A 12,744-nucleotide genomic window follows, 5' to 3' on the forward strand; every position below is an offset into this window, starting at 1 on the left:
GAAGGCATTCCCCTCTAGGCAGATTGCCTAAGTGTTGCATTGCCATAACTTAATGAAAAATTGTTATCATCAAAGTGCTAATTTCAACATCATTAAAGAATTTTAACAAGGAAAGAAAGTTTAATTATTTAATGAATAATTATTGGCATAAAGAATATATTTTACTTATTGCAATAAATTCTATTTTCATTTTGTAAAGGCTAACATTAATGTATTTGAAATTGTTTTTTATTTTAAAGCAGAATGTCTGGTTTAAATAATGAAGTTGAAAAATTTTTTAGATGATTCATTTATTTTTATTATATTTTATAGATGCATCAAATGCATCAGATTCAACTGTAAATAATCACATTACAAATCAGGAAGGAACTAAAGAAACTACAAATAAAAGTAAAGGTAATTGCAATTCAGTTCAAGAAACAAATTGTTTGATGCAGTCTGAAAAACCAGCACCTGTGGAAATAAAACAAAATTCAAGAGCAGTTTGTCAGAAGAAAATTAAAAGAACAAAATTAGTAACTAAAACAGAAAATCAAAAAGGGAAAAAATGCAGGAAGACAAAAGACAAAAATTTGAAAGGTTAGAAAATTTATTAAGTTTGTCAGATTTATATTTAATATTTTTTATTATGATTGTTTTGTATGTTTTCAATACTGTTGCAAATATAATCTCTGATTGTATAAAGTATTATTTATTTTTTGTTATTTGGACAATATTAATTTTTCTGTTATAATATGTTTTAGTAAATTTCACACAAAGCTAAAAATTTATAGTAATTTGTAACATAATAAATTTAAATGATATTTAATATACAAAATTTCAAAATTAAAAAAATACTTTCTTAGAAAGTGGTAACTGACATACTATACCAGGCATGGGCAAATGCGGCTCTTTTTGAGTTACATGCGGCTCTTGCTGAAAGTGTTAATTTCTGTTTTTTTATTATTATTTTTACAATTTTATTTTTATATTTTGTGAAAATATGTTTATTAAAAAAATTCAATATTTGTTTTATATTATTTTTATATTATATAATAAAATCGCGCGCTTTACCATACTATCCGCCACGACAGTACAGAACTGCGGCTCCCATGCATTTTGCAAAACCTACATTTCGGCTCCCACTGAACTCTTGCTTGCCCACCCCTGTACTATACTATGATATACTATACTGTACTATACTAACTAGCATACTATAATTAGGATTCACTAAATGCACTGTGTAATTTCAATTTGAGCATAACTGGTTCCTGATTCTTGTAAATTGAAATCTTGTAAATATAGATGAAATATACCATTATTTTTTATGATCAAAATTTGATCCTTGTTATGGCATAACTCAAACATCTTTTATAACACTATGTTAGGGTAGCTAAGTTTGCCCTAAAATGTGTTCTTCAAATAACATTGTAGTGCATCAAAACATTTATTTGCCTAGTAACCAATGATATTAAGTGATTTAAAATAAAATGAAATGGTTAATTAGTTTATTCATCAATATAAAACAAACTAGTATGAATGCCAATCTATATAAAGTGAGACAGTAAGTATAACAAACAAATCATAAGTACGTTATCAAACATCATTTTATTGGTAAGAAAATAAACTCAGTTAAGACAATAATAGATGATGATGTAATGTAGAATAAAAAAATTTACTAAATTGTACAACTACTTGAGAATGAATGCACTATATGAATACACAGTACAGATGAAGCAGAGAAAATTGAGACTGGAACCTACAAGCCATCTAATTTGAGAAATTTAAATTTTATTAACTCATGATTTAGATACTCTGTTCTTGTTATAATGAGTGCCAATCAATATTTAGAAATATTTTAAATGGAATAAAATAAAGCAGCTTTTTGTATTGAATTCTTACATATCAAGTGCTCCCAAATTTGAGTCACATTATATTGTAACACAGAGATACAAAATATGTCTGAACATGCAGACTAGGTTTGAGTGGAAATTAAAGTAGTTCCAGGGAAATTTGCAATAGAAAAATAATACTATGGCAATAACCTCAAAAACATTACAATAAAATGAAGTAACATCTCAGCTAAACCTATAGACATTAATTGGGAAAATTAGCATGTTCAATATCTAACTGTCAGGTTAAAAACAAAAAAATAAGCATGCAGAGATTTGAGTGTGAAAGACATGTATCAGTGAGGCAGTGTTGCTGTAGTGCACATGTTAAGTGATGAGTCACCAATTGTACAGTAGGTTTCTAGTAGCGAGAGATGGTAGAGAGTTATATTTATTTTGCTTCTGATCAATACAGTCATCTGTTATATTTCTATCTACTTACATGGTTATTTGCTTTCAGTAGGAATGAGTCAGTCTTGGTTACCAAATCACAGTTTAAATTTTTACAAAACAAGTGAAATGGAACTTTGGACTTTTATTTCAGTTGTTTTTATTTTTATTTGAACTCTTTTCAACATTATTTAAAATAAGTGAAATTTTGTCAGTTTGAATTAAAACAAAATATTCACTTGTTTCTCACAAGGAAAATTTGCAAATTAATAAACTCAATTAAAAACTTTCTGAATTGTCTTGATTAAATATGTAAATAGAAGATATCATTTTATAAATATATTTTCCTTTAATCTTATTTTTTGTAGGTATATTTCAATGCTAATATTTTTTATTTTATAAAAAATTTTAAAACATCATAAAAATATGATTGTGTTTTCAAAAAGAAAAATAATGAAAGTCAGTCAAAAATTCCAAACAAATTATATTTTTGCAAAAATTGATGCATTTTAAAATAATTTTTCAGAGAAAATTATATGGCCATTGTTATCATAAAGAAATCTTGCATTTTCAAATGTTAAAAAAGTCATTAATTAGTGCTCCAAATTAAAAAATAAGGTTATCCATTTATTAGTGATGATGCCTGTCATGTTTGACTTCAGTTTTATTTTAATGAAAATAAACACAGAATGTAGCATATCAAGTTTATAATTGTATGTGCTATCCTATGCTATGGTCTAGTACATGCTTAAATTAAAGCAGTCTTTTAATATAAAAACTTTTACATTAATTTATCAGTTTAGTGTTGTGCTGACAAATTATATTTTAGACCTATTTAATTAGAATATTTCAAATCACAGTGGTGCTTTATATTTCAAATTTAAAACAACCCACAAGGCCATAAACTCTGACTCATTTGAAGTCTGAATTTTTTTCCATTAGAAATAATGGAAAGTGAATTAATCCATTCCCAGATCCTAAACAATACCCATTTCAATAAACTTAAAACAACAAACACACATAATTTAAGGTAAAAATAACACAATTAAATGTCCTAATAATAAATTAATAGATGAAAACATAAATAAAATATGTAAATAACGTACAATAAAATGAAAATTGCATTTATTGGTTGCACACTGTTGACTTTGGCATCTTAAACATGGCTGTTAGATGCACCATGTGTGTACTGCTTTCATGCTTTGCAGTAAGTTTCTTTTCATCTCAATTGTCAATACTACAATCTTCCTCTTAGACTCTGTTGCTTTCACACACTTCTCTGATGTTATGATTAATAAGTAAAGGTTATATTGGATTGAATAAAGTTTTTGCATATTTTAAACAGCTGTTGTTACTTAACATAGATATGTGATTTAATTATAACAATTATGAAATTTAATACATTATTATAATGTGAGATTATATTCTTTGTTTAGAAGCTTATTTTAAAATTTTTACTTCTCTTTTTATTTGAATAAATTCAAGTTGAAATGTCTTCAGATGAAAAGCATATGAGGCATATTATGCTTTGAGTTTCAGAAAGGCTACAACACCATATAAACAGTAAAAATAATTTGTAATTTGTATGGGGAAGATGCTCCTGAACTTCAAATATGTCAAATGTGATTTGAAAGGTTCTATTTATCTATTCAGGAAATTTTGAACTAAAGAATACAAAATCTACAGGTTGCCCAAAGGCTGTTGACAAAACCTTGCAGAAAGAAAATGTTAAAAATGAATGAATAACACATAATATATGTAACCAAACACTCCAAAAATTAAGCAAAAAAAGCACTGAAAACTTATGAGTGTAATGCAAGAGCAAGAGATGACTTGGGTACATGACAGATTGCATTTACATTTCAAATGCATTTTTTAATGTGCACACAGTTTGAACTCCAAAGCAAATTTTTGTTTAATTTAGCATTTGAACTCTGAAGTGTTTGAAGTTAGTTATTCAAACTACAAGGTACCACTACGTATATTTATTATTAATGTTCAAAAATTTTGTATACAGTAGTCTTATTTTATTATTTATAAGAGTAAACTTGAATTTTACAAACTAAAAAGTGATAATTCATTGATTCATTCATAAATTTTTCTGTTTTGTATGATAGCATGCAACAATTTTCAGGAAAATTTTGTATGTAATATTTATATTCTGGGAAAATTTTTGGTTCTAAAAATATTCTGCATCTTTGTTGTAGCATACTTTAAAAATTATCACTATATATTCTGTATTATTGTTTAAGTATATAACTAGTATTCAAAATTTTTAAATACAATTGTAGTCCTGTAATTTAATTAAGGGCATGCAAACTAAAAATTCAAAATACAGAAATGAATTTATTTTGGAAATTGTGATGGTTTCAAAATGAACAATGCATGTAAAATGAATTAAGGAAAATTTACTGTATTTGAGTAATTGTCAGTTTAACAAAATCATATCTACTTCATAGTCTGCTGCCTTTCAAACTTTTGTTTTTCTACCTTTCAAAAAGTTCTAGAAGTTTTCAGTTTAAATTGGCAGAGCTTGTTCTGAAATCTTTTGCAAAGTTCTGTGGCCTCTCACCCTCCAGCATACACTTTCAGCTTAATTGGTATCAAAACTATTTGATTTGTCTCATTTGGGTTACATTAGGCACATTGTTTTTACCAGGAATGCACTGTATTCCATGTTGGTCAAAGGCAGCAGTTGTTTTTAGTATAGTGGGACATTACCATATCATGTTTCTATCGTAGTTTCCATTTGGATAGCACAGAAGTGCTATCCAAATGAAAACTAAGAATGGGATAACTGTCTTTTCAATGCACTCTGTACTATACATTGATATCTCCATGTTAATACAAAATTGAAACTGTTTGATGAAGGCTTGAGACTGCCTGTGAGAACCTATGGTTACTACACCAAAACTATTACTGGAAATTTTTTAAGATGTTTGATTTCCCTTCTGGTATAATAATCCTGTTTTTCATAGTAAAACTTTTATTTTTTTGCACATTCAGAGATTTCTCATCAATAACATATAAATAAACAAATGTTTTATTGTAATTGATATATTTGCATCATTTAAAAGTAGAAACTCAATAATTGAAATAAAATTCAGTTTTTGATTTTTGTTTATTACAAAGCTACTGGAAGTAAAATTGTTTTTGGATTTTATTTTTTAAATAAAGAATTAAATTGACAGTGATAAGTTTATTTTATATTATCAAGAACTTTTAAAATTATATATATATTTTAGATAATACAAGATGTATAAGACGAGGTCCAAGAATCAAACATGTTTGTCGAAGAGCTGCTGTAGTATTAGGTATTCCAAAAGCAACATTTCCTACATCAAAAGAAAAGAATGTTAATCAAAATCAGAATACCTCATTAGAGCAGAAACAAACCAATGTAGAGAGTGAATCAGAGAAACGTAAGTAATACTAACAATTTTTTTGTAATGTCAGTTGCAAAATGTAATAATAGCTACTGAAGTTGCAATAGTAGTGATCTATTTACCTTGTTTATAAGATCTGCATAAAAGACAATTTTATGAAATGAATTAGAGTAACTGTGTTATGATATATTCTCCAGTTATGTGAAATGATAAAACCAAATAGATGATAAATAGTATATCATTATTCTCACAAATTTACTACAAATCATTCATAAGGTAGATAAATTTGGAATATTTTGAAGTCAAAAAGTTCTCATCTTTGTCTGATATTATTAGTAGTCTTTTTATCCATCATATTTCATTATTTTATATTTTAGAATTTTTCTAACTGTACTTTTCTGATGTTTGTTTGTATTGATAGTAAACTTGCTCAAAAGAATTTTTTAAATATCAACTCATGCCAATTGCCACGTGTAAAAAAAATATCCATACTTCAATTGAATTATCATTGCAGATAAGGTATAATTGACTACTATCTTTTGTAGTTGGAGAGAATAAAAATTGGAAGGTGAATAGAAAATGTTGGGAAAAAAATGTTTTTATTGTTTAAAACAAAAAAATATTATTATTATGTATATTGTAAATGCACTGAAGACTGTAGTTATCAATGAATTGTGGAATTACAATATAAAACTAAAAAATTTATTGTAAAACAGGAACTAACATGGCAAGATTTTTTGAAAGAATTTGAATTTAAGTTAGTAACAATTATCAAGAAAAAAATAGTAACTTTTTATGGGCAAAAGTGAAAATTATTGTTGAGATTTCAATAAATTTTTTTATTAGATGTGTCATTTTTGTACAAAAACAATATTCCCTCAAACTGATGATGTGCATTAACAAGTTGAATATCATGTAAAAAAAAGTGTTACCAATTATTTCTAAATACAAAATAAAATTTGTATAAACAATAAATTCAAGATGGAAAATTACTCTAAATGTAATTAGAAGATATCAGAGAGAAATTTTTTGAAGCTTTCAAAATTAATTCATTCTTCACACAGGTACACACAATCATGTATTGGTGTTTATCTTCTTACTGTCTAAATATGTAAAATTTCTATAAGTCCTTTTGGTGTCTACATAATTTAAAAAATGTAACTTTTGTAAACAATGAAGTTTTCTGTGATGTAGAAAGAATAAATTGGAAAGACTTCAAAAAAAAAAAAAAAAAATTATTTTTTAACTACAAGTATTTATTAGTATAAAAAAAATTTACTTATTGTATCTTTCACCTAAGTTTATTTTATAAAGTTATAATAGAAAGAAAGCTATTTATAAATTTGGTATTTTTAATTACATTTACATAAATTTTTTTATAGAAAATAGCCTGCCTTCAGAATCTTTACCTTCAAATGATTTAAGTTGTAATGATGGTAAAGTAAAAGGTATTTTAAAATCTGCGCAAGATTTAAAAGACAAAGATTCCAATTTAGAAACTGTCAATAACAATTTGCAATTAGATGAGAGAAAAGAAAAGTGCCATTTTTCTGAAGAAAACTCAGAAGGCCAGAAACTTAGTACAGAATGATTTATTTTCTTTTGGAGAATATGGCATATGTCTTATTGCCAGTAAGTAAATTATATTTTATCATTTAAATATTTTAAAAATAAAGCAAAAATAATATATATTATAAGTTAACATTATATTTTACTAGCAGATGAGCCTGGCATTGCTTGGACAAAAATAACAACAGCAAAGATTATTAGATTATTTTATACTTCTAACCCTTCTATTGTATTATTTTATAGTAATATACAAAGTAATCTAATAGATTATTTCATACTTCTAATCCTACTATTATATCACATTATAGTACAGTAAGACCCCACTTCTTAATGCTGATTTGATATAACATGGTCTGCTTGAAGCTTTAAAAAAAGCTCAAAATTTACACTGGTTTAAATTATTGCGGCATTTCATTGATTCGTATATAATACAATTATTTATGAACATGAACCAATCAGAAAAAGGAAACAATTTGTCGTAGTGCCATACTTAAATCTGTTTTTGTTCAATTTTAGAAAAAAATATAACATTGTGGATGCCATAGAAAATATTGATTTTGCTTGGCAAGAATTAACTGATAAATGCATGAACAAAGTGTGAAAGAAGTTATGGCTGAAGGTATTCAAGAATTCTCAATGAGAAGAGCCTATCGCTGTACTGTTAGGTTGACCAAATTGTCAACCTAATCGATACAGCAGGACTAGGAGATATAGATGAGCAGGATATTGAGGAGTTACAGCAGGTTTCTGATGAGAGCTTTACTAATGACGTCCTTCAAGACTGGTATAACAAGTAATTCATGTAGAACTGGAGAATAGAGATTCTGAAAACAAAGAACTCAAAGAATTTCTCTACAGATTTCCTTAATAAAAGTTTGGTAACCATAACTGAAATCGTTGATCGAATTGTAGAAAATGATCAGGATTTCAAAAGGAGTGCAAAAGCAAAACAAGGCATTTTGGATGCGATCTTCTGCTACCGACATATGGTTCAGGAAAGAAAAAGAATGCGACTAGACAACTTTTATCACAAAAAAAAAAAAAGAATTTCAGAAGAGCCAGAACCTTCATCACAAAAAATGAACTTTACATTTCTGTGTGCATATGTTATGTTTATAACATGTATTATTATACAAATTAATATAAAAATAACTTAAAATTAAAGTAAAATTTGTTTATTTTTGGTTACGTGTTTCCTTATTCCTATTTACTCTATGTTAAAATGACCCATTTAATGCTGTTTTGCTTAGCACTTTGTTGTCTAGGAATGCATCCCCTGCATTAAGCAGGGTCTTACTGTATTTGATTTTATTTATATATATATATATATATCAAATCATATAATTATATATATATGAAGATTATCTTACGTAAGAGTTTATCACACCAAATGACCAATCTAACATATAAAAATTCTTTAAATTGTGTACAGTAGAGGAATAAATAATTTTTTAAATGTGTTAGATTGGTCATTAGGTGTGATAAACTCTTACATAAGATAATCTATATAGTTATATAGCTGATCTTACCCATTTTCATCAGGTGCAAGAATTAGGTCCCTCCCTCTTCTGAGGCTAATTAGAAAATTTTTAGATGGGTCTAAAAAATATGTTCGATTTCCTGCAAAAATGCAAAAAATTGCCTCTAAAAATCTATAGTAGAAGTCGAGTTTTTCGGGGTAATCCTTAACCCTCTTCCTCCTCCCTGCAGGGGAAATTTCCAAAAAATTTTTTAGTGTGCATTCTTATGATGTATTCTAACTGGTACCAAATTTAAACTTTCAACACCTAACTGTTTGGGCTCTGTGCTTATTATTATTATTATTATTATTATTATTATCATCACTCCATCCCAATTAAATTATAAGATTAAAATCAAATTTATGATAAATTTTTAACCTTACTTAAGTAAAATGATTAATTTTAAATTCTAAAATCTAAAAAAACTTGTTTGGAACATTATATTTTAAATTTTCGAATTTGGAATGAATTCAAATATTCGTTAGAGTTCGTTTATTTTTGATTTATTGTTTTTGGATTATCTGAAAAGTGGAAATGATTAAAATATTTATTAATTGCCAAAATGTATATTTATATGGGCTACTATTTATTTTCCTTCTTTATTATTTACACTTTATATTGACTAAAACGAATTATTTCCTTCTCTTCCCTTGGGGGTGGAATTTCTAAATATCCCTTCTTAGTGTGCATTCTCATGGCATACCTACTAAAATGCAGTTAAAAACACAAAAAAAAAAAAAAAAAAATCACATATAGATAGTACAGTAGAAGTAGAGTTCTTCAGTGTAATCAATAATCCTCTCCCCTGTGGGGAGGAATTTCGAAAAATCCCTTCTTAGTGTACATTCTTGTGATGTACTGTGTACTGTTTTATATAAAATTACAGTAGTGAACCGAAAATTGGAATCAATTGGGGACTGGGGTTGTTCAGATTAGGGATTTGTTTCGATTACGGATTATGTACGAAAAAATATATTAACCTGTCCGATGTTCAAATTTTTCTCTGTTGCGTGTCGCTTCATGTTGAATTTTTTTTCGTTGCGTGTCACTTCGTGTTGAATTTTCGTCGGTTTTAAGCCTAACAAAAATTTTTATAATAATAATCGAGGCTATCGTATCGTTAAAAATTATTTCTGCATTTTGTACAAACAAAATAAATATATTGAAGAATATAAAAACATAAAAATTATACTTTAGAAGTAAATTTAGTATCAAAAACGTTCGATTCAGCACGACACAGTCCGACTGAAAATTGTGCCGATTACCGGCAATTCCAATTACCGGGGTTCCGATTTACGAGTCTCTACTGTATATATTTTTAATATTGGTGCATAAAATTTTATATATTTGAATACAGTTAGTAAGTTATATAAACTTTAATTAATAAGAAAATAATATAATCAACACTTCAACACATAATGTAAAAAAATTTTTCATTTAACAAAATTTTCATTTCTTTTATAACACTAAAACATGACATATCAATACAAGAATGAATGAAATCTGTTCTATAATTGATAGATTCCATTAACCCTTCGTCACGCGTCTAGTGCCGATTCGGCACCAATCGATTTTTAATTAGTTTGTGTAAAAATTCTAATTGTCCGAAAAATCTGAAAAAAATTATTACCTGTCTAATTTTTCTTCAATTTTATGATGCGCTATTCATTTTTTGCTTAAAGCGTTCCGTTATTTTTAATTAATTATTGGTGCCTAATCGGCACTATGGCGCACGTTATCTCGGATATCAATTTTCAAATTTCCCCGCCAGTCGTTGTTACTAAAAATAGCCGCAGCGGTGGCGCGCGCGCTTCTTTGTTTATAATCGCGTTATTTTAAAGTGAATTACTTCTAATAAACTGAAATTTGACCGGAAATAATTTAATTTCTTACAATGGTATTTTTTAATTATTTTATAAAGTTTTATGACACCATCACAACATTTTCCTGAGTGGAAGAACACAATTAGAAAGTTAACACTATATGAACGTATTCATTTTTTATATTACCTATTTTTCTGTAATTTTTTATTTTCTGGGTAGGCATAAGGGCTTGCTTTCACGGATTTGCAAACAGGACCTTTTGGATAAAGTATCCAACAAATTAACGACATTTATTGATATAGATATCAATAAAAGTTGTTCATTTGTTGGATACTGCATCCAAAAGGTCCTGTCTGCTAAATCAGTGAAAGAAACCCTGTATGCCTAACCTAGAAAATAAAAAAATTAACTTTTTTGCACACGCTAATTATAATTCTTGCAATACAAGATGTACTGTACATAAAGTTTTAGCATTGTATAATGTAAGATGTATAAACGAATAATAGAAATGAATATTTAAATGTATAAATAAATAATATATAATATAATTTTATTTGTATTACCAATTTATGCTGTTTATCTTAATTATTATTTATATAACTCTTGTATTGAAAGTATTAGGTTGAGTCATAAATAAGTTCCGTTTTCTAAACTGAAATTTATTTGCCAATAAAATGTACAAAAATAGACTTTAATCTAACACATATTCACCATCATTATTAATGACTTCTTGCCATTTTTCGGGCAACTTGTCAATTTCCTTTGCATAAAATTCTGGTGGTTTTGAAAAAAAAAAACTCCTGGATGAACTCCTATAGCTTTGCCGTAACAGTTTCATTGCGTGGCAACAATTCAAAATGGATAATTCCTCGACAATCCCACCATACACATAACAAAATTTTCCTTTCATGCACACTGGGTTTAGGGTTTGGTTGTGGCTGATAATTTTTGTCAACCCATTGTCTTTTTCGAATAACATTTTCGTATGTGATCCACTTTTCATCTCCCGTAACAATTTTAGCCAAAAAAGATTCCTTTTTTGCCAAGAAAGCAAGGTAGCAGCTATTGACCTTCTGTCTGCTTTATTCCGTTCACTGAGGTTATGTGGAACCCAAACTCCCAGCTTGCTTACTTTTCCTAGTTTTTGGAGGTGACGATTGATGGTTGATTGGGATGTGTGCAGTTTCTCTGCTAACTCCCTCGTCGTTTGCCGTGGACTCTGCTCAATCAGGACCTTTAAAACGTCGTCGTCAAAGTCTGAGGAGCGGCCTGGTCTTTCTTCATCTTTTAAGGAGAAATCACCAGAACGAAATTTTGTAAACCACTTTCGAACTGCTCTGTCTGAAATTACACCACTGCCGTAGACATTGCAAATCTTTTTTGTTGTTTCTGTAGCGTTATTGCCGAGTTTAAACTCCCACAACATGATATGGCATACATGCACTTTCAAATGTTCCATTTTAAATGAATTCAAAAATAATTTTTTATTACATTATTGACACTTCAGTGTTAAAATTTACATTTATAGACTATTTGCTAATAGCCACTAATAAAACTCAGTTGAAGCAACACAACATCTGGCAAGTATTTGACAGTCATTTACACTTACTCGCTAATGGAACTTATTTATGACTCAACCCAATAGAATAGATGTAAAAAGCATTTTGGTATAGTATAAACATTTTTTTTTCTATTATATTTTTGTTCCGTTTTTTTATTTTTTAAATACACTCAGTAATTAATATATATTATTCCTATATAGATTTATTAATTATAATAAACATACACTATTTAATATTATATTAAAATAACACTCTTTAATTAACATCTGAAATGAAGAAGTAATTGAATCGAGTCCCATCGCCATCTTAAGTAACGTGCAACAGTAATTAATTGATTCTGAGCGTGTCGCGTTGCATCAATTTAAATAATTTATAAAAATTAAAATTATAAATATGTTTATAAAATAATTGACGATATCTGTTCGCAATAGTATTGTAAAACACACTGTACTTATAGTTTAGCATTTCTGATAAATTTTAATAAATATTTGAATTTTCGTATTTTTTATATATAAAAATCGAAGAGAAAAACATAAATTTGTAAAACTTAATAAAAAAAATATCTGCAACTTCATAACACATATAAGTATGAGAATCCATCAAAAAAAGATAGTTAATAATAA

The 12,744-nt window shown here is 27.5% G+C and overlaps 1 protein-coding gene across 2 annotated transcripts in view; it reads left to right on the top strand.

The window, feature by feature from the left end:
* The window catches only part of LOC136977667 (uncharacterized), an 86,033-nt gene that overhangs the window by 42,291 nt on the left and 30,998 nt on the right, over positions 1 to 12,744 (top strand). For both annotated transcript variants that reach the window (XM_067273201.1, XM_067273200.1), the window contains exons 6-8: positions 313 to 579; positions 5,507 to 5,683; positions 7,030 to 7,279. In XM_067273201.1, the coding sequence (XP_067129302.1) occupies positions 313 to 579; positions 5,507 to 5,683; positions 7,030 to 7,238 (653 nt within the window). In that variant the 3' untranslated portion in view covers positions 7,239 to 7,279. The remainder of the gene's footprint in view (positions 1 to 312; positions 580 to 5,506; positions 5,684 to 7,029; positions 7,280 to 12,744) is intronic.

This window comes from Centruroides vittatus, unplaced genomic scaffold (genome assembly GCF_030686945.1).
Source record: "Centruroides vittatus isolate TY-2023 unplaced genomic scaffold, ASM3068694v2 contig_466, whole genome shotgun sequence".
In the NCBI taxonomy this organism is placed as follows: Eukaryota; Metazoa; Arthropoda; class Arachnida; order Scorpiones; family Buthidae; genus Centruroides; species Centruroides vittatus.